This window comes from Thunnus thynnus, chromosome 14 (assembly GCF_963924715.1).
Source record: "Thunnus thynnus chromosome 14, fThuThy2.1, whole genome shotgun sequence".
Lineage (NCBI taxonomy): Eukaryota > Metazoa > Chordata > Actinopteri > Scombriformes > Scombridae > Thunnus > Thunnus thynnus.
The window spans coordinates 504,410-527,676 of record NC_089530.1 but is presented as its reverse complement, the minus strand read 5'-3'; the positions used below and the strand labels follow the sequence as shown (position 1 = coordinate 527,676).

The window sequence follows — 23,267 nt, the reverse complement described above, 5'->3', positions numbered from 1 at the left end:
TCTGTATCCCATTCCCTTATGCCAGATGTTAATCAGGTTAACCCCCCCCCCCCCCCCCCCCCCCCCCCGCCAACAATTTTCCTGTGTGGGATCAGTTGATCTTATCTGAACATATTGTTAGGAATGGTTGAATTGCTCTAAAAATAAGTCACTTTTGTAAATTAAATTTATGGTATGTGTGTATTAATATTGGAGAATATAACAACCATGTGTTCTCCAGAAGATTCAGTATCTAAAACTAACAGAGAAGGTTCCAGATAATTTACTGGATTACTGAAACTGAAAAACGGACACAACAAGTCATATTTGAACTGATTAGGTAGTACAACGGAAGAATATGCCTATACAACAGGAAACAGGACACTAAATGGTACACATATTATTCTGTTCAACACTTTGCACAAACAGGTGGTGTGGCTATTACATAAGGGGCAACAGGACTAAAATAAGAACACAAATAAGTTAATGGTGGATATTAAACTGAACATTATTTGAATGTGAATGAGAAACAATCCATCACATAATTAGTAATGTAGATCACATTTAGGAATATCCAAAGGAGAGAGAGGAGGTAATCAGGAAGGTAGTGGTACTTTCTTGTCTAATCAAAATGCTCATTAAAATATGTGCGAAAAAGTCCACATTTTTTCTTCTAGATTATTCAGTGTGAAACTGGAATTCATCTTCGGGATTTTGACTGTAGTGTTAGTCACCCTGCCACACAACAAAGAACATCCTGACTTCAGCCCAGAGGAGGGCGGTAATGCGTATTAGCTGCTGTGTATGCACAGTCACGTAGAAAAAGGAACTAGAGCACGTATGTATAAATGCATGGACGAGAACCAGAGAAGTCAGAACTGATCCAGTACTACCACACAGGTACACCATGGCAGCACGCTCAGAATCCAAACTCCAGCTGGTTCACGGAAACATCCGAGATTTTCCAGACTTTCCGAAGAAAGGCATCCTGTTCAAGTAAGATACTAATCATGCTTCTACCATTTAACCCACGTGCCGTGGACAAGCCCTTTCCCCCAAAGTCTTGTGTAAAGCTTTATCTGTGGAAAGGGTTTCCACAAAGTCCGTCTCTTCCACGCTACCCTTGTGTTACGTATATGGGCAGCGCGTGGAGAGTTTGACATGCGGTATAAATGCTCTTTCACCCGCATTCCTCCATACAGCAGGGACCGCGCACAGGTACAGGACAGGCGTGGGCATGTGGAGTTAGCCTGACTGTCCTGACTGGAATCAGTCAACAGGTAGCCTATTGGTGTATATATATATATGTGTGTGTGTGTATATATATATATATATATATGTATGTATGTATGTGTGTGTGTGTGTGTGTGTGTGTGTGTGTGTGTGTGTGTGTATATATATATATATGTGTGTGTGTGTGTGTGTATACAGATATATATACAGGTATGTATATATATATATATAATTTGGTGTCATGTCATGACAGATAACATTCTGAAGTGGTGGCCCATGAAGTTATGTAGCAGCCGTTACTTTCTATTGACATTCTGTACCCACCCACCTATTGTTTGTTTCAGTCGAATAACCTAACCAGTATTTGTGTTTATCTGTTTGCTGTACTAACTGTCCGTCAGGCAGACTTTAGTCAGTTGATGCCTTAGGTGAGATAAGTTACTGCTTTGGGGGCAACCATCACTACTTAGTCACTGAATCAACAACTGTAGAATACAGAACAAACAAATAAAAGGCTATCAGTGATTTTTGTCCCTTGTCTCAATATTTGATTCAATTCAAAATAGCAGCAGCTGACTGGAGTTAGTCAAGATTGAGATGACAATATGTCATCACTCTGGTACCAGCTTGCTGCACTGTGTACTATATACATGCACTTGAGTGGACAGGAAGACATCAAAAACAATGGAGAATGACTAAATTATGAGAATGTCAGTGCAAAGCAGGTCTCAGTTTGCAGTGATGCTGTCTCTACTGTAACCCATTTACACCGGTCCACTTCATCTGGTAGTGTGTGGTGCTGGGACATTGTGGAAAAAAAGTCCCAGTCCCTATGTGTAGAATTCCAACTTCTTGAAAATGGGACTCATTTTGATTTGACTAAAACCTTTTTAGCGTAAGATCCACCGACGGGAACATTTTCAGAACTTTTAGCCACATGGCTTGGTTGTCATCATTTCATGGAGTTTTCTCTGTGGTCATGGAGATGGTTCATGACCTATATGTGATCTATACCTCGTATACAACCACCTGTTTTTGTAAGTGGTGTCCTCACAGTTTAAAGAAAAAATTTTTACAATCTTTGTACAATCATTCCTGTCAATTCTAACACTTAATTCAACAGCTTTACTGCAGAGATGTGAATGTTGTGACTGAATGTATGAGGCCACAAGCGGTCAATGATCACATTGTCCATCTAAAAAAAAAAAAAAAAAAAAAAAAAAGGATTGTTGTGAAATTTCAAAGGGGCAGCCCAGAGAGCATTTGGTCAGGTGCAGGAAGATAATGGCAGAGCCTAGGAATGTAGAATACTTCTGATATATTTGGTTTACAGTGTACAATGCTGTAGACAAGAATCTCTGAGCTTTGTGTCAAAATATGTATCTAATCATTTTTGTATTCATTTATTACATCTGTTGTTAATACTGGATAGACAGTGACTTTATAAGCTCTTACCAGATGTGTAATTTTACTTTCTGAAAGTAAGGCCTCAGTTTAGTGCTGAAATGATTAGTTTATTAGATGATTCATCAACAAGAATTTTGATTGTTGGTAAATTGTTTAAATGATTCATAGCAGAGAAATACCATCTATTCTCAGGTTCCAGCTTCTCCAGTGAGAGGATGTGCTGCTTATCTCTCGTTTATATTATTGTAAATTTAATTTTGGATGCTGAACTGTTCTCTATTTTCTGATAATCAGTTAAGTGAAAGAAATAATGTTGCAACCCTACATCTTTTTATGATTGACATTGTGAATAAAATCTTAATTATCATGACATATAATTCAGTTTAGTGACTAGTTTAATCAGGTGTGCTGGTGGAAGAATACATTAAATATACAGTATATGAAGTGGAAGTTCATAAATGGTTCACTTTACTAGGAAATGTGCTCTCACAATATAAATGTATTATATATTGATATCCATTTTGGATGACTGGATGATATATAATTTAATGTAATATGTGCATACCCTGCAGAGATATCTGTCCCCTACTGAAGAATCCAAAAGCCCTGACAGCAGTGATCGACCTCTTTGAAGAACATGTGAGGAAGAATTACCCGGAAGTCGAACTGATAGTTGGTAAGAAAAAAAAAAGCAAAGCACCTTTTTAAACCAATATACTTTACCTGATGAATCTTACAGGACAGACTAAGGAGGGTAATACAGTGCCTTTAAAAATATTTAACCCCTTCCCTATGGACTTTAACTATTTTACTGTTTTCTAGAACACGGAACCACTGCTCAACAAGGGAAATATCAATGCCAGTGTAAAAAATGATTACAGGCTGATCTTAATTAAATACAAATGAAAAAAAAACAGGTAAAAGACTATGTGTATTTATCCCCTTTACAGTGACACACCTAAATCATCTCTGCTGCAGCTGGTCAAGTTGAATAAGTTGAATGAAGAGTATGTCTGTGGGATAAATGTATGACAACTCACGCTTTACTTGTGACTTACATCTTCTTTTATATTAGGTCACACATACACCTGGATCTGGAAAGTCAATTTCATGGTAAAAACTGTCACAAGGACAAAGAGCCTATTGAAAAGGGGAAAATGATGTTGGGGCACCAGTATACTCATTTTTCATTAGTCATGTCAGTGGTTTTATAAAAGTAGAGAAGTGATCATGTGTTAAGGTTATGTCTGGACTGTTATGGCCTGCCCTAATGGGTCTCTCTAATGCATAGATTGCTGGTATCACCTTTGTTCTGGTGTGTGTGTGTGTGTGTGTGTGTGTGTGTGTGTGTGTGTGTGTGTGTGTGTGTGTGTGTGTGTGTGTGTGTGTGTGTGTGTGTGTGTGCGTGTAGGTTTAGATGCTCGTGGTTTCCTGTTTGGGCCTCTGCTCGCCCAGCGCCTGGGGATTGGTTTTGTCCTGGTCAGAAAGAAAGGCAAACTGCCTGGAACCACTGTGTCTGTGGCATATGATTTGGAGTATGGCAAAGTAAAGAACGCACACACACACACACACACACACACACACACTCAAGCACTAAGGATTTTGTTCAAAGCAGTGCTTTACTCTGTATTTGTTGGCCTTGCAGTTAATTTAATTTACATTGTAGATCAAATGGAAATACAGTCATGTACAGATTGATTTATGAATTGATAGAAATTGACAGAATACAGTAGATGCAGTAGAGTTTTACATGGACTGCTCATAAAACCACAATGGGCCTCATACAAGGAGCACTCGTACGAAGAGATACGTTAAGCGGCATGTATGAGTATTATTATATAAGAATATTAGTGGCATTACTACAACACTTGAAACACTTGTTTCTTAGAATTATAATATAAATGAATGAATTTGGAGTTTCAATATGATATCAAAATCAACTAAAATAAAATGTTAACCTAAAACAAACAAAAGCAAACTTTGGTTATCATCATCATCAACCACATTATTATCATCATCTGGGCTGCCAATTTACTGAGAATGTTTTTATATTTTCTTATTTTTATTGGCATATTTTGGCACAGCATCGTCTAGTAGTTGCTAAGAAACTTCTCTCACTCCAACAGCTGCCTCAGTGTTTTTCTGCAGGTGTCTGTCCAATATCATCCATTGCACCTGACAGTGTAACATCACCTGCTATAGGCTATAATATTCCCTCCTCTAATATATCTGTGTTCCCTAAACTGACACAAACTTGTCATGTTTTTGTCTAGTGATTTCTGACCACAGGGCTTGAAGCTCTGCGGTGTGAAATTCTTGTTTTTGGTCTTTGGTAACATTTATGTGAATGAAACTTGCCCATAAACTGAGTGAAACATGTAGACTTATATGGCAATTTTAGGGACGTTGATTTATGCTAATGATCAGATGATGGCGCACCTACTCATGCACAGGTGAGACTTCTCAGGCTGAAACGAGTGTTTTACAACAAGTTCGGGCAGTTAAGAGAGTTTGTTGAATCTGACTTGGAACATTAGTATGAGCAAACCTCACAGAAAAAAAGTCAGGGAGTTTTAGGATAAGAACCTGAAAATGCTCTTGCATGAGGCCCATTATCTTGGATTTGCATTTCTATTTCTATACATTTTCATTAAACAGCAAACAGTATAATGCATACATAAGAAGTTATTAGAAGACCTATTAATGCACAAATTGATTAGATCTTCTCATAGGAACACAAGCGTATTCCCTAAAATATTAAACTGGTCCTTCACATGTAGTTTTTTTTTTTTTCTTCTTCTTTGATGTGCTCTTTACCTGTTTTCTAACATTGTAAGAAGAGTATTCTAGACCAATCTTCCGGCCTGCTCTGTTGTTGGAGCCACAGAAGAGGATAGAGTGGGCCTAGGTCACATTGGTCAACTGTAGCCTCCACAAGGACTTTGCAAGTGTTACATAACACTAGATTGAATTTGTGTACATATGTCTGTGCACATGTATTCTTTCTAGTGGAACTTCCTACTGTGTGCTGGCTTTCTCCCAGTGGGCTCACTCATGACTGCTGCACCATCACAGGTTCACTTTCACAGCTGTTGCTGAACTCAGCTTTACAGCCTTCTGGGCTTCAGGTGTCTTTATATGAGTAAGAGCTACATTCACTGTCCCATCTGTAACATACAGTGTGTTGACTGGTGACAAAACTATAAACACATGCAACATGTAGTCCAAAGTGATACAGTAACTTTATATCCTGAATTTGTAGTAAGTTTTAACTGTGGCAGTGGTCTGTCCTAAAAATGAAAAGTAGTATTTACTTATTCACTTTCCTGTAGCTTGAAGTCCTCTTCACTCTACTGTTTTGGTGTCTGGGTGTGAGGTGTTCAGGGGGGTGGATTTAAATAAAAAATCTTCTAGTTGCCATTTGGCCTTAATGACAACAAACCATAAATGTTGTCCGATAATTCCTCCAACTGAGGAGCATCTCAAAAATGAGGTCTCTCCTTTCTTGCACTGAAACTGCTGAATTGTTACTCCCCTATGAGCCAGAATGCAGGCTCAGGTCCTCAGATAGGGCTCTGCTGCCTGTTCCCATATCCTGGTTCAAGATTAAAGGTGACCATGTGTTTGTAGTCAGGGCTTCTCAGCTCTGGAACTCTGCCTGAAGAACTGAGGCTGCAGATTCATGATTATTAAAGCCTTTTATTTATGTTAGCCATCAGTTTTATATATATTATAGTTATTTAGATTCTACATATGTATTTATATTCCAGTTCAACACTATTTTATTGTTTATTTCACTCTGGCTATGTTTACACTTTGCATTAAAATACGTCTTGGGTGATCCAGTCACAAGTGGACAGCTCTAGGTACATCTGTTCTCACCTGACATTAACATGCGTCTCCACGTGTCTTGAGTGACCACTTGTGATTGGATCTCACGTCCCTGTGCTATATGTATATAAACACAAACATCAATTCTGTTTGCAAAGACCAAATTCATTGTTGTTTTTAACTGGCAGGAGGACGGAGGGTCTGTGTACCCTGCATCCAAAGCTGTGTTCAACTTCTTTGATAACAGGATAAACAAATATGCAATGCATTGTGTGAAAATCAAATACCCATCCTATTGATTTGCTCTAGCACGGCATCTAAAAACAGTCCTCAAAAAGGGCTCTGCTGCCTGTTCTATTTGCAGTGACAAGAAGAGCAAGGAGTCCTGCAACAGCATGTATGTCTGTTAATTAATGTTCTCACACACAGTCCAGGTTCATACTGTTTGGTAAAGCACCTGTTGTCCTGATATCCAGCAACATTTAGTTTCTGAAATATTTTTTTAGACAGACAAGCAAAAAACAAGTTCTGGTTTTGGTTTAATTTCTATTATAACTGTCGATTTGATGAGGGGAACTGAAAAAACAGGAGGTGGATTACATCCTTTTAATTCACATGAAAAATGGAAAAACAAAATAACGCATTTCTTTATCCTGTTATCTAACAAGTTGACCACAGGAGGCAGCAATTCAATTCTTGTGTCTAGTCTGCCAGAAAATAGAGGACGTCAGTGGAGTAGGTGGTCCTTCAATGTGGCCCAGAACACACTGCGTTTACACTACTAAATGAATGTGGCCACATGTGGCCCAGACCACCTCCGATCTTAATGCGTCGTAAATGCGTCTTGGGTGCGTTCACACCTGTATTTAGAGCTGTCCACCTCTCTTTATTGTAGCATGTTTTTATTCACTTTCATGTAGTTTTAGTTGCCTCGTTTTATTTACTTGTAGTACTGAAAGTTTTTATCTTACATGCTGCTTTACCCACATCATCATCATCATCAATCTTTATTTATATAGCGCCATATCACAACAGAAGTCATCTCAAGGAACTTTTCACATAGAGCAGGTCAAGACCGTACTCTTTAATTTACAGAGACCCAACAATTCCCCCATGAGCAAGCACTTGGCGACAGCGGTAAGGAAAAACTCCCCTTTAACGGGTAGAAACCTCAAGCAGACCCCGGCTCTTGGTGGGCGGCCATCTGCTTTGATCGGTTGGGTTGAGAGAGAGAAAGAGAGAGGGAAAGGGGGAGGGGGGACAGAAGAAAAACAATCACAACAACAACAACAACAAGCACAAGCAGCAACAGCCAGGGAAGGATGCCATCAGGACTGTGAAGGACCGCGAAGGTTCGGCCCGGGGGTCAGGTTTTCCTGTGAGATGAGAAAGCACAAAAAACTCCGGGGAAGAAGCAAAGTTAGTGACATGCATTGATGTTACATGAATGCATACAGATGGAGAGGAGGAGGAGGAGAGAGGAGCTCAGTGCATCATGGGAAGTCCCCCAGCAGTCTAGGCCTATAGCAGCATAACTAAGGGCTGATCCAAGGCAAGCCTGGTCGGCCCTAACTATAAGCTTTATCAAAAAGGAAAGTTTTAAGCCTACTCTTAAACATAGAGAGGGTGTCTGCACCCCGGACTGAATCCGGTAGATGGTTCCATAGAAGAGGAGCCTGATAGCTGAAGGCTCTGCCTCCCATTCTACTTTTAAAGACTGTAGGGACCACCAGTAAGCCTGCATACTGGGAGCAACTTGTGACTTTGTTTTGAAAGGTGCTGCCAGAATAAGGTTTATTATTTTTAAATGATTTTATTGCTTTTGCTCCAGGCAGAAGCAGAGATCCAGGAGGATGCAGTGGCTCCAGGACAGAAGGTTCTTCTCATTGATGACCTTCTGGCTACTGGAGGTGAGAAGTCCAATTGTTAGATCTGCTTTGTAACCATCATGTTCACTGGGTTCAGTTTGACAGAGGAACATTTGTTACATGTAAACATAATACATGAAAACTGTCATATATTTTTCCTTACTTAGGAATTGCCCCAACACTTTATCATTGTACTCTTATTTCAAAATAAGATGATTCTGCTGACATAATGGGTTGATCTGAATTGGCCAGTCTCTGAGTTGGGTTCAGTGTAAAAGCTTAATTCAAATTCAACCTCTGAATCAAATATCAGATTAAATTCCCTAAAGTGACACTTCAGTGATCCTCAAAAAATAAAAAAATAGGTTATTATAAATGGGATTATTTTTATGCCAGTAAGCCAGTCAAACTGAGCAAATCCTCTGTTATGTGGTTCACTAATGGCACTAGGGAAGTGTTAATGGTATTACATTGGTCTAAACAAAGTATAATGTGTATAAATTGTTATCTGTGCCACTGGGATGAATATAGACTTGTAAAATGTTCTAAAAAAATTTTAACTATTGAAATTTATTCAATAGTAATAATACATTTATTTTAAGCTGCATTTAAATTATGCATAAACTAAACAAATAGCGATTAATTATTCTATTTCCTGATGTAGTTTTAAAACAATTAAATTTTAAAATGGATTTGCAAAAAAATATTAAAATGCTTGTAAACTTGATTTGTTATTCCATTCAGTAATGTGTCCATCTCCCAGTTCTCCTGTTTAAATGTTTTGTGAGTGCTTTCATGAAAACACTCTCTCTTAAAGTAGTCTTAAGAGTAGCAGCAGGAGCTCTGAATGGCTAGCTGGTATGTGTTGGTAGGAGTTGCGTGGGGTCAGGCCACCATTATCAAGAGGTTTTTTTACACAAAGGTCCCAATGAAGGTAGAGGTTGAAATACCTTTTCCCTACTTCTTTTATGCATTCAGTGAGAGACTAGGGCATTTTAAGGCCATGTAAGCAGTTTGACATGGTAAGTCATTGGAAAAAGTTATTCCTTGGGCTACAGTAGGAACCCCCTCTATTTAAAACATTCAGATGAGTGTGTTTGTATGTTGCAGGGACTCTGTTTGCAGCCTGTGAGCTGATGAAAAAGCTGCAGGCAGAGGTTCTGGGCTGCATGGTGGTCATTGAGCTGCAGGAACTGAACGGAATCGATAAACTGAAACCACAAAGTGTGTTCTCCCTGGTGAAGTACTGAAGGCCACTGCAGCTGTTACACTGGAAACTGGAAGTCAAACATCTATTTTATGAGTAGGTGCTTCCAAGGAAACAAGAGACCTCTTCATTTTTTACTTTTTTTTTGCAATCCGTTTGACATTTTCCAGTTTGTTACATTAGTTAGATTGTCAAAATAAATCAGGAAAGGCATCCAGACTTTCTTGAGCATATACTTATATGCCTTAAGTTATTTTAGTCATATACTATACAATTTTGTAATCAGTACTAAAATTTACTTATAAATGTTCTGTCATTCGTTTATAAATCTTGGTAGTTAGTAATATCCTGGTTGCAGGGGCTGGAGCCCTGCCCAGCATGCTTTGGACATATGGCAAGGAGGACAAGATTTTATGGACCCTTTAAGAGTGTTAATGTCTTTGATTGTCTGGAATGTTTTTTTTCCTTTCACCTAATGCATGCTGGGATCATCCATGTGTTCCAGCAGGAAGAAGCAGGTACAGAGGATGGATGGATTCATATTTATTAGTTAGAAAGAAATAACATTTTTCTCTGCATGATCATATGTTTACTTTTTTGCACAGTTTTTAATTTTATTGTATTATATACATTATAAAAGTACATTTATATTCTTCATCTGTACATCAGCAGCTTAGTCTAGCAGGAGAAATAGGTTCCCATGTAACCTGCATGGCATTTTTTTGTAATCTATTTTTTTTAGGACTCTAATGGTGTTAAGATTTTTCCACGTTGCCAGGGTCAACTAATGGCTCACGGGGTTCATTTGGCGGCCATCTTCATTGATGTCCATTTGAGTGACAAAAAAAACTGATTTTCATAACTCCTGAAACCAGACCACTTTTTCATATAATTTTGACATCAGGAATCATAAGGCTCATAACAATATAACTTTTGCTATTTTGTTTCACAATAGCCAAATGGAACTAGTTTATATATAGTTTATATAGGTTTGTCGGTCTTGGCAAAGAATCCATTAGGAGTGCCCAGGGAGTGAGGGACAGGAGAGAGGGAGTAGCACATCAGTTGATCAAGTTCAAGATGTTCCCTCCGGACCTGTTACTTGATGAGCAGCTGGAAGTCCAGGTTGTTCTGCTCCTGGTACCAGATGAGCTGCAATACAAGGACAAGCATATAGCACAACCAATGCACCAAAGCATTAAGCTAAACAGGTGATTCTGGTAGGGTATTGTGCAAATTAATATATCAAAGCATAGAACATATAAATTGCTTTAGACCTCTCTCCAAGGATGTGAACTTGACTGGCTTGCTGCAGGCCTCCATCGTCAGCAGCTTCTTCTTTCAATGCAAAGATATTGATGAGGTGGACATTGATGATGAGATGGGCAACAATGATCAGTGAAATGGGGTTTTAATGACTTTTGCTTTCAATTAGCTAATATATACAGTTAGTGATTACCATCCATTTAATAACCTTGCAATTGATAAAGAAGTATAAACTAGTTTCATTTGCTATTGCAGGAAACTATTGCGAAACAAAACGGCAAAAGTTATATTGTTATGAGCCTTATGATTACTGGTGTCAAAATTATATGAAAAACAGGGTTCGTCTTTGTATGTTGTCTGGTTCAGAAGTTATGAAAATTGGCATTTTTCACCACTCGTGTGGACATCAATTCAAGATGGCCACCAAACAAACCCCATGGGCCATCAGTTGACCTTGGCAACATGAAAAAAATCTTAACTAGACACCATTAGAGTCCTAAAATAAAGGTCAGAAAAAAATACCATGCAGGTACATGGGAAGCTATTTCTCCTGCTGTATCAATTTCACTTAAATAGGAATGTCTTTGTATGATTATACATGTATGATGCCACAGCTACATGCTAGCTGTAGCATGGTATGCTAACTTACAACAAAACTAATATTTTAAAAACACTGTATTGTAGCTTAGTTCTTGTCTAACTTTGTTTCACGTGTCTTAAAAGGGGTCTTGAAGTCTTTATCAAAAAAGTACTGATGTTGGAAACCCTACACAGAACACCCACCATGTGTACTTTCACTTGTCATGAAAGCTGGATTTGGTTTGATTGAATTGGCATTGAGGTACATTGCCGTAAACGTTTTTCTTCAGTGCATAAATGATATTCCATTCACTTCCATTATACTGTGGTGGAGGCAGAAACCTCAAAATTTGTGAAAACAGACCAAAACTGCAATACGATGCCACAACTGGTAAACGCTTTACCATCCATGACCACTTCCCTTTTCTACTTTCTCTTGTGTAATTTTAAAGGACACAGCTTACCATCATTCTCAGATAATTACAAGCAGTTAATGCCTTATGCTTTGTTATATTTTAATTGTATTAAAAAAATGGAGACAGCAGGGCTCTGACACATGCTTTGTATTTCTTCAACAATAATCAAACTGAACTTTTAAAAATGTAAACACTCAGTGTTCTACACTGTAGAAAACTGATCCCTAAAAAGACTGGAAGCAGATGAAAACACCTGTACACACCAATTATACACAAAAAACACCCAAAACAAAGCACATAAGTCACTATAACAGAACTGCAGTTAAAATAACCTGTTTACAACACAGGAGGATGGTAGGAATACCAGAACCACGTTTGTTCAGTCCCCTGCGGCCCCAGGATATTGGGTTGTACCGCCCCCCTGGACTTGTGTGTATATTCATCTGACTGTTTTCACACTCATATTCAGCCTGGAGCACATCGTACACCACAAAACACATAGCGTCCAATATGTCAAACGTGCCAGCTTTCCAACACGTGAGCAACATTAACTAAAAATAAGGCACAGGAGCCTTCAGTTTGTTAGCAGCACATACAGCAGGGACCTCAGAGGTGAGCAGGTCACTGTAAAGGGCCACAACATTGCTCAGTCATCATTCTGTCATTTAAATCAGCTTTTCAGCTCTCTCAGAGTCTCTCCTCCTCTCGGAGTCTCTTGCTCAGTTTGTCCAGAACCACGTTGAGCTCCATGTTCTTGTTCAACTTCAGATAGATGTCCTTCCTGATTGGATGGATAGTCAGCCAATCAGCAGCCACTTCTGCCAGCAGACGGATGTGTTTCTCCATCTCGCCTGTTCATTAGAGAGTAAGAACAGCAAATCAGATATTAAAAGACAGCGACAACAAGTTTGGTACTGCAAGTAGAATGTGGGTTACCTCCGTTTTTTCTACCTGCCTAACTAGATCTCTAGTGGTTAAAAAATATTGTTGGTTCCCAGCTATACCCACAAGCCACAAAATTCCCAAACAGCTCAACTAATAACCAACCTGTGCTGAGAGCAGATCTGTAGCTGGCTACCATCCTGTTACAGGCCACTTCCATGATCAAAGCAGGTTTCTTCTCAGCAACAAACACGTTCCGCAGAATTCTGGCCAGCTCCCTGAGCCGTGACATCATCAGCAGGCGATCCTCCTGGGTGGGGTTTCGAGTCATGGTTGCCTGGAGCTTCTGGGCCTCCTTTGCTCGAATCTGAAACACCAACCAGACAGTCAATGAACCACCCAAAGCAACACAACACTTTGATAAATAACAACATGGTTCTCTGATTGGGCTATGGCACTGCACTAATCAACCTCGCCCTTGAAGAACCCTCCTCCTCCTCCTCCTCCTCCTCCTGGTATACATACCCTGTCCAGCAGGGACTGGGACACTCCTTTCAGGGCAGTTGGGACCCCAGTTGCTGGGGCAGGTGATGGAGTGGATATTTTGGTAGCTGGTGGGTTGCTTAGAGATTCTGGCTCTTTGCTTTCTATATCCTCTGTCTTCAGAGCCAGAGAAACCAAAGCCTTCTCCATCTGAAAACAAGAAAAAAAAAAAATCTATAGCCACACTTATACTGAATTGATATACTGAATAAATACTGTTTATGAATATTAAAATATCACAAACTCAGATTACATTCAAAAGCTTTTTCTCAAAACTCCTGAACCTCCAGGTGTTCATCTGGTGAATATCTAACAAGTATTAAAAGTATAAAATTAAGTATGACTTTATTAGCCATTAATCATCTTAATTTGACAACAGTTCAGAACAGTCACCAGACGACCACTTTAAAATCCACACAGTACCTTGGGTGTGATGAGTGAGCGGGCCTTGTCCAGCACCTCCTGAGCAGTGACCAGTTTCTCAGTGTGAGGAGGCTGAGGCAGTGAGCTGTTCTGCACAGCTGGTACAGTGTCCACATTAAAGCGAGGGTGCCAGCGGGTCAGTTTGTCTTCTGGTACAGACACTGGAGGAACCAAAGAGGACAGAAAGACCTGCAGACAGAGAGGTGGCTTTAAAACTAGTAAGCACCAAAATGCTTCTGCACGAGTCTGTGGGGACATCCATCTCAGCTCATACCACACACTGTTTACTTGAAATTTTGGAATTGTGCTATGTTTGAAATACTCCCTGTTTTCTGACTAAGCCTGGCTGTGATTCTCTCAATATGAAACCAAAAGGAAGCAATATCAGAGCAGCTGCTGACCTTGTGGTGCTGTTTAACAATGGAAACCAGATTCAGGTGGAAGATGCGTCTTCTCTCCAGGAGACATGAGGCTGACAGAATAGGATGAGCTTCGTTCTGGTCTGTGGACAACCACACACACACACAGGAATAAAAAATAAATACACAGCATTGAACACAGTCACGTCCCATTTAGAGAAAATGTGTTGATTAAAAAGGTGAACAAAAAAAAGCAGAGAAATAGGCTCTTTTATACAGAGATCCTGCACTATAGCTGTAAAGGAGATCAGTCATTAAGTTGCCTGTGCTTTTACATGGAATGCCAGCGTTCTAGATTCAGTGTCAGCTCCCTGTCCCACTGTGCCGGCTGTCCCTTTTACACAGACATCAGTCTGAACGCCAGTCTGAACAGGCTGTGTAAAAGGGCCTGGTGTCCTTACAGACTGAAAAGCAGTGTGTTCTAACCAGAGTGAAAGATGGGTTCCATGGTCAGCTGGTAGCTGCCCTTCTTAATGCTGCTGTTGAACGTTGGGATGTTCTTCTCTTGTCTGAATGTATATGCCTCAGGAAACACTGTCCTTATCTGACCCATGTGGCTCTCCTCAAACCGCCTGAAAAGGGGACAAAGAGAAGAGGCAAAAATAAGCTTCTGCAGCATGACGGCCAGTGCAGACGAAAGGCCTCTTCTAACCTCCAGAAGCTCCATGAAAATCAAAGCTATAAGTGTAAGAAGGCTTATCTACGTGGTGATAAAATACAAAAGGGTGCTAGAGTGAGCTTAAACTGACAAAATAGTAGTTTTTGCTGCATGAAGATAAGGAACAGTATATGAATTGCAGGTTCTATTCCAGATTATCAAAGAACCACTAAGAGAAAGACTTACTTACAAACCTTCCGTGCACAAAAGTAATCTAAAATGCCTTTTTATATCCATATTTTATAATTCTTCTAAAAACTCACATTTAAGAAAAATGAAAGAAACACTGAAAAGCGAGAACAATCAGACCATCTCCCATCCCTCCACCTACTTGTGCATCATGTCCTGAACTCCCTGTTTGATCTTGGTGAAGGTGGCTGTCTCACAGCGGTTGTACAGCATGGCCACCACAGTGTCCACACTCCTGAACATCTCAGCCAGGACCTTGTACTGGTATGGCAGGGATAGGCCTGGGGGGGCTGCCTGGGCAAGGGTGTGGTACCGCTGGTATGCTGGCTGCTCAGTACTGGGGGATAAGAGAAGAACAAAATGTAAGCTTCTAATTTGGACTTAACTGTAAAATGTAACATGCCATATAAACAGTACAGATGGGTAGTGTTTGAAACTGACAACATCTTGTCTCCAAGTAGATTTTGGCTCAGTGCATGTGTGTACGTGCTCACCTCTCCTGGGATTGTGTCTCACTTTTCTTGCTCTCCTCTGACTCTTTCTCCTCCTTCCTCCTCTGAGCTTTAGCTGCAAGCTCTTTGGCTCGTGCTACAGTGGACTTGAGGGCCTTAGCATCAGAGGTGGGGGGCATGGTGGCAGCAGGATAGGTGCTCACAGGTACTGAATCCACTGTAGAGGAGGAGGAGGGGATGGAAACTGATGCGGAGGAGGTGGCGCTGGTTGTTTCCTCTGCATGTTTCTTGATCCTCTGAAGGCGAGACTTGAGGGCTGTGATGTCCTCTTTACACAGAACCTGAGATACAGTGGGATTGTCATGCTCACGATACCAGTGGCAATATTCTGCATTTTTCTTTTATTTTCTTATTCCTCTGTGCCATGGATATCTATCCATTGTTGTCCTCAAACTATTAAAAAAACACATCAATGAGCTCAGTGTACCTTCATTATCATGAACACACACAATAAGTTTAACTGGACTCAGTCACACACACACACACAGAATCCTGCTGCCAGAAATACTAATTCGAACAACAGATGTGGATTCATCTGCCTCTGAAAATATTCCAACAAATGGACTATATCTCCATCTGTTTGAGCAATGTTTATTAAAAACTACAGTGATCAGCTGTTTTAGGAAACTATTGAGCCATTTTAAAAAAAAATGAGCAATTTTAAAAGATGTACATCTTCAGAGGGAACGGAGAGCCGACAAACCTAATTTTGCTTTTAAGGTTAATAAACAATAAATGGCCACCCCTCATCCTAATATGGACACTACAGTACTGCCTTCCTTGTTTTATGAATGAAGCAGCCGTGGTGTCATTGACAGCAACAGTTGGCCCTGAAAATCCCACTCCTAAAGTTCCTGCACCTTTGGAAAGTAAAAACCTCCCCAGAGCAGAGACTTTTATTTACAACTAGAACCATCATACAGGAACTAAATTTATGGACTACACAAGTTTAGTTTATTAGTTCCTCAAAAGGTTCTTGTTCCCCTGGAAAAGTTCCTGTGGTGGAAACACTTTACAACATATTGTTGGTTTTGGTCTTCTCATTGATTTTTTTTTAACAATATGAGACACACCAAATGTGTCATTTCAATTACAAACATTAGATCAGCAACAAAATGTTGATTTTCCACATCCATATTAGACTGTTATCTCACTCACACTACACTACAGTTAGTCAAAGTTATACAGATTTTGCAATTATATAAAAACAGAAGCAGCTAATCATCACACTGGAGACACTGAGTGAGAAAATGACTTGATAAACGACTTAAACAATTATCAAAATTATTTTCTGTCAACTAATAAGTTCAGTCTTAAGTAAAAGCATGATAAACCCTCCTCCTCCTCTCACAGCAGTTCAACTCATTTATATGGGAACTTAAATAGTTGAGCCTTACAGTGCAAGGAAAAGCTACCCTAAAAAAAAAAATACTACTCTAATACATGTTGGGTACATTAAGTATTGATGGCTGTGCAGTTACTCAAACATCAGGGGCTTCATTTATTTGTGTAGGATCCATACCAGACACAACAGAACACACTTTACCTTTATAAACCACAATCAACTTGGAAATGTGTTTCCCTAATTTATACAGTCAACATGAGAGCAGGTGTAAGATGAGGTGACTGGAAAAGGCAGAGTGTGTTTCCAGTGTGCCTGATGCCCCTCACTCATGTTAACTGAAGCCATTTTTCACACAAAAACTAAAATTAACTGAAAAATAATTAAAAATCATTCTTGGTTAAGTCTGTACGGTATCAGAAACTTGTTAAAAACTACTAGTGTTCTGTACTAAAATTCTATGACAAGTTTTGTTCAAACTGAGATTTCTATAAATGATGATCATTTTGTCAATAAGTAAATGTGGTTGGTGGAAGTGAAAGACGATATTTGCAGTTAATATGGAGGAATGGCTAGCCAGGCTGTCAGCCCACACACACAGTTACCTTGCTGGCCTGTGCTCTGCTGTTGTCTTGACTCCTCTGTGGAGAGCTGCTGGTTTGGGTGTTAACATGGTTCTCAGACGTAGGGGCTGCAGGAGCTGAGGGCTTCTTGCTCACCTCACTGGGCAGCGGCTGGGCTGCAGCCTGGGCACATAGCAACAAACCTTCATGTGTAAAGTGCTACACACGTACAATGTGACCACATTAGCATTGCATTAGATTCACATATCCAAACATCACAACCTCTAACCCTCTAACATGTAAATTCTGGGCGATGTTGGAAACCCTCAAATAGTCGTATAACACGCTCTGAAGGTATTTCCAGAATCTAACCACCTGGGTAAAAAACATGTTTCCGTCCGCTGCAGGATTAGAAAAGACTCTTTATAACCCTTTTCCCACATTGCGACTCGGTTTCCTGATCTAAACAGATGATAGCGGGTGGCTACCCATATAGGAAACAATAAGTGTTGCAATTTGGAAAAGTATTTTCTCTATCGTGCAGCGGAGTTGTATTTTTTTAGCTGGTTAAGACGATTCTATGCAGATCCTGAAAATACCTCAAGAACAACAGTAGCAATTTACAATTAAGTCAGCGGCTGAAATCAGCCAGACCACAGGCCTACTTGTGGTGTGTCTTGAGGGAGGACCAGTTTCTTCCTCGCAGTCCTCCTTGTTGCTTTCTCCTCGTCTCTAACTGCTTCGACTTGCCGTCTTTTCTTGGCCGTGCTGTGGTCGGCGGAGGCTGAAAACACGGCTGCCCCGAGGTCAAATTCTGCGTCGGCAGAAGTCCGCTTTGGTGTCCGGGGACTGCAGGGGGGATCCTTCGCTGTGTGCCTGGTAGCAGGCTCTGCTTCGTTCAGCCCCACTGCCTCGTCGATAACTCGGACAAACTCTTCGTGGACGGAAGATGAAGAGAGGAAAGCGTCTTTGTTTTTATCGGATCTCGGCCTTGGGCAGATGGTGCTAATCTTAGAAGAACCGCGACTGACAACAGCGTCGCTGCGCTGCTTGGCTAGTTTCACCGGACCGGCGATTACTTTCTTTCTCTGGGAAAAGAAGTCGGTAACTCGAGCCTGAGACATGCTGCTGGTGCTCGAGCGGGATTGAACGAGAAGAAACTAAACGAATCTACTGTGAGCCGGCGTCTCTAAAGATATAAATAGCGTCCATCAACAATAGATCTCCGGAAATGTTCACACTTAACAGGAAGAAGAAAAGAACTTTCGCGCGAAGTGAACAAAGCCACGCCCCATCCGGTTTGCGTCAGAGGGTAATACAGTTTTTCATAGGATAATAAAAGAAGGATGAGCATGTTTATGAATTTAAGTTACAGGCGTTTCAAATGTGTTCTTTGTTCTTTTCATCACAGAAAATACTAGTTGTGACTCTTTTGATTATTTCTCGATGTCCCTGAAATAAAAGAGATATTTGACTCATTCTAGCAAAGTCTAAAGCTGAGGAGTTAAACACATGAATTCCTCACTGTGTATTGTGCTCTGACTATATATTAAGTTTCCACCTTATCAACCTCTGTAGCTAAGATTGTGTAATCAAATGTTGTTTTATTTTAAGTTGCCTATACTCATGTACTAAATGGACTGTACTTATATAGCGCCTTTCTAGTCTTCCGTTTCCTCAAAGCGCTTTTTTTTTTACACCACGAGTTACATTCACCCATTCACACACATTCATACGCGGAATGGGTACAGGGGATACCATGCAAGGTCCCAACCTGACCATCAGAGGGAAGCTAATCATTCACACGCTGATGGAGCCATTTGGGGTTCAGTATCTTGCCCAAGGACACTTCGACATGTGGACTGGAGGAGCCGGGAATCGAACAGCCGATCTTCCGATCGACCTCCTGAGCCACAGCCGCATGCATTTTGCATATATTTTGAGGATATCTTAAGTACTAGATATACTGGTACTTCAGTACCAGTATATCTATTTTGTTATAATGTAAACAATAACCCAACTCAGAGGTACACCATCAAGGGCATGATTAATCATTTTGGACAATCATCACCTGCCCTCGCATATCATGAGCAATGGAGCACAGACAGAGCTATATGTATATTAATTGACAACAAGTTATTTTCTTTTATTATTTTCATTCTTTACTACTGTTACTTTGTCCTTTTGTGTTATTGGTTACATGGAATGCTGTTTGCAAATCAAATGTACCTTACAAGCAAAATAAAATACTGATACTGAAAAAGTTAAATTACTTTACATGTTAGAGTTAATTTACTTTTGAAAAAAAATAATAAAATCATAGATTATAATGCTTTACTATAGTTTAAACTAGGAGTTCTCAACCTTTTGTAATTTAAGGCCCACTTATGATTGTTAAAAAAAATTCTGAGGACCAACTTCCCAAATAAATGAAAACAAAAAGACATAACATGACCAAACAAACAAACAAACAAACAAACAAACAAACAAACAAAAAACCCAAAACAAACTGGGCTGTAAATATGCGTTATGCTACGGTCATCTGTGATGACCAAAATAAATATTCAAATATTCTGCTTACCCTCAGTGAGACACTTGGGTTTGCTTCTTGGAAATAATGAGATTAAGTCATGGTGGGATGGGTGAGAGGCTGACATGCAAAGTAGCATTCCAAGCTGCGTTCAGTTTGTTCCTTGCCCTTGATTTTGGAAAACCCTGACTCACATAAAAAGATGGGTGGTGAAAGGCAATAGAAATTTGATTGCCCGTTTTGACAGAGAGGGATATTGACTGGCAGCCAGTCTGTAGAATGAAGCAAGGTCAACTTGTGTGAGCTGAAGCTTCAGGTTGCTGTCTGCTGATAGTTCCATCAGTTCATTTTCCAACACAGTGGATAGAGCCATGTCTTCTGAAGTAGGATCCACAGAGAAAAATAGCAAGCTAACAGTTGCAAAACACGTTTGTTTCTACTTAATCATGTGTAATGATTTGCGTGGTGATATTAAAACGTAACTGGTCACGGAAATTATGCATTTTAATGTGATGTTTTTAATTATGTGAATTCTTGAGCACATTTAGATATAAAAATAACTAGCTTTGTAAATTACCAGAAAAAATAGTTTTCAACATGTGGCAGTACCATTACCTCGGCGGCCCACTAGATGGTGCTCTGAGGCCCACCTGTGGGCCGCGGGCCACTGGTTGAGAATGGCTGGTTTAAATGACCCAAAACATTCAGGAGTTTGATCTAGAAAACAAATTGACCTCACTGGATCACCCACAACATAAGATACTACTTTCTCATGAACACATCAAGTACTTTTATTTTTGAGCACTCTGTGTTAATCATCTCTTAATCTATAAATACACACACTCATTAACAATTCAGGGCCCCTTCAATTACAGCTTTGTGCCTCAGTTTCTTCTTGCTTTGCAAGCTCAAGGGACTGGCACCTTGAATACAGCACATGTATGAAAAAGTAACAGGATTATATTCAGTGTCTTTGCCCCTTATAATTTACTTAGCCTACTCCATGCATAATGGGATGTTAATATAAAAAACTTAAGAGAGATTTAAGATATAAAATAAGAGATTCTTCTCAATACCATTTAAATTTACATAAGATGTATTTTTCACTGTCGTATTACTTATTTTACTGAAGTAGCCTGATGGACTGAATAGATAGGGTCAGAACCCCTACAGGGATCCCAAGAAAATTTTGAGCAGTCACTAGATGATGAAAGGGATACATATATGTATATGTATGTGTGTATGTATGTATGTATGTATGTATGTGTGTATGTATGTATGTATGTATGTATGTATGTATGTATGTATGTATGTATGTATGTATGTATGTATCTTTTTACACACAGATGCTGTTGCATTGAACTCACTAGCTCCATGTTTTTACTTATTTCAAGCTACGCTAGAAGGCGCTACTGACACACACACACACCACACTAATAGCATTAATTTTAGGTACACGTGGGGTAGAAACATTGTGCCTGCCAGTAGGACCTATTTCTAGCGCCTTCATTGACTGCCGTGGTCATAAGAAACGTCGATCTATAAAAACAAGCCGAACTTATAGAAACATTCGCCACCAAAGTGCCAATAAACGAATAATTATGTTTCGATGCATTTTCTGCTAAGTCTTTATATCAAAACTCTGTAATTACACACAGGATGTGAAGCAGTACAGCAGTATGGAGTGTTATCTGGACTGTACGTTACAGGAGGCCTAACACAGTGTGTTTGCAGCAGGGAGGAGACCAGCAGCAGCAGCTCAGTGGAGAATAGCTCCTCTGTGAACGCCCTTCGGACTGACTTGCCTCTGAATCACATTTTCCACCTACAACAGTGTTACTTAAGACTGGGCCCCTCCAACGGAACTCATGCAACAAAACTTTTTTCCTCCTCGCCGAGAGATTCACTGAAACGAGTCGTTCTACTGCTGCGCACTCACATAACCCAAGAGGATCAATACAGTCAACTACTCAGAAACTTTTGTTTCAAGTTGAAGACTTTCCACTAAAGTTGTTTTGTCTTTTTATGGGAGATCATGAGCGCATATCGGATTAATGGCTGTCATTCTTCTGTCACGTTTGATCAATCGGTCCCAATGGAGCTGTTTAAGTTAACGAGCACAGTGTTTCTGCCGTGATCGATGACAGTTAATGGTAAATCGTTGCTGATTATCGGGGGAGTGAGTATTGATCTTTCTGCACTGACATGGATCTTCAGGTGATTGTCTGGCTGTTCTACAGCTTTCTACTGCCCACTGCGCTGTTAACAGGTAACTACTTTCCACTTTTAATCAGAGGAATTGTAACGACATGTCACAATAAAAGTCACACATCCACGTAGACGTGAGCGCTGAAACTGTCTCGTAATATAATGGGTGGTAACTGCAGAAGCAGCTAGAGGGAAACGTGTAAAAAACCTCGCATCAACGTCTGTCTGATTACTGGGAGCGATACGAACCAAGACAACGTCAACAACTACAATGTTATTCAGGATTTCATATGTCCTTATACACCACCATATAGGCTGCTGAACTATAAACAAGCTCGTATTTTAAAATCTCAGTCAGTCTGTTCTAAAATGTGACAGAACGGATGAAGCAGTGGAAAACATGAAAAATGAAACTTAAATATAACGTTAATAACTGCTTTAGAGTTGGAATATCGGTCGGATTTGAGAATGACTCCAGACGTATAGAACAGGTCATAAGTATTTTCTACGAGTACACGGGTTAGCTGATGAGAAACTGACTGATATTTCAGTTAGGTTCGGCGGGGATAACCTTTGTGCGCCCTAGCCAAAAGTGGATGTGATCTGTGAGTGGTGCATGTGAAACACTAGTGGCCAATATGTGGGCACTGAAGAATCCCCTTACTGTTTATATAAACTGAAACGATTTTTAAGGTGTGTAGTGTGGTTCATAGAATATATGTTTTCGTTTATGTCTTGGAATGCAGATTACCCAGAACAGACCTGCCACCCCATCTGTGCTTCCCTTTGTGCTATAGTCTTCTTTTGTTGTATTTTCAGTCTGTTGCTAAATGGTTTCAGCTTTAACAAGGTGGCCTAATCTCAGTTAAGGTAATAACAGGAGCTTTTATATGGACATTTTCAGCATTGATAGAGGTGACTCTTATATGACAACGTGTTCATTGACAACTGACGGCTTGAGTTAGCTAACAAGACACATGGAATTTACAGTAAGAATGTGAACCAGTAATGACGCAAACCTGAGCTGCATCAATAAGGTATGACTATTTTATATCCTCCATACCTATTTGCCACAGCATACAAGCGAATTTTGCCTGACCAGTTAGAGTCTTAAAGGGCAGGTTTTCCACACAATTATTTCCTCCACGGGCTCAATAGGGAAACACTTGTCCGAGGAAACACAAAGAAAGAATTTGATGCTAAAAAGACTGT

At 40.0% G+C, this 23,267-nt stretch overlaps 4 protein-coding genes across 6 annotated transcripts in view; 2 read left to right on the top strand and 2 right to left on the bottom strand.

Moving 5' to 3' along the window:
* Nucleotides 1-23,267, bottom strand: part of nvl (nuclear VCP like) — a 316,947-nt gene that overhangs the window by 71,018 nt on the left and 222,662 nt on the right. The window lies entirely within an intron of this gene.
* Nucleotides 790-11,923, top strand: aprt (adenine phosphoribosyltransferase). The gene is made up of 5 exons (XM_067609227.1): nucleotides 790-975; nucleotides 3,192-3,295; nucleotides 4,031-4,164; nucleotides 8,282-8,360; nucleotides 9,429-11,923. Exons 1-5 carry the CDS (start codon nucleotides 887-889, stop codon nucleotides 9,566-9,568), a joined length of 546 nt encoding a protein of 181 aa, XP_067465328.1. The 5' UTR covers nucleotides 790-886; the 3' UTR covers nucleotides 9,569-11,923.
* On the bottom strand, nucleotides 11,919-18,577 carry cdt1 (chromatin licensing and DNA replication factor 1). The gene is made up of 10 exons (XM_067609226.1): nucleotides 17,983-18,577; nucleotides 17,360-17,500; nucleotides 15,395-15,693; nucleotides 15,043-15,237; nucleotides 14,480-14,625; nucleotides 14,036-14,136; nucleotides 13,635-13,823; nucleotides 13,194-13,361; nucleotides 12,834-13,035; nucleotides 11,919-12,637 (listed from the first exon to the last, which is right to left on the bottom strand). Exons 1-10 carry the CDS (start codon nucleotides 18,439-18,441, stop codon nucleotides 12,474-12,476), a joined length of 2,064 nt encoding a protein of 687 aa, XP_067465327.1. The 5' UTR covers nucleotides 18,442-18,577; the 3' UTR covers nucleotides 11,919-12,473.
* Nucleotides 21,348-23,267, top strand: part of piezo1 (piezo type mechanosensitive ion channel component 1 (Er blood group)) — a 172,399-nt gene continuing 170,479 nt past the window's right edge. For 2 of the 3 annotated variants that reach the window (XM_067609224.1, XM_067609223.1), the window contains exon 1: nucleotides 21,349-22,116. In XM_067609224.1, coding sequence (XP_067465325.1) covers nucleotides 22,053-22,116 — 64 coding nt within the window. In that variant the 5' untranslated portion in view covers nucleotides 21,349-22,052. Of the gene's footprint in view, nucleotides 22,117-23,267 lie in introns of all 3 variants that reach the window. The other variant, XM_067609225.1, reaches the window with a different exon arrangement.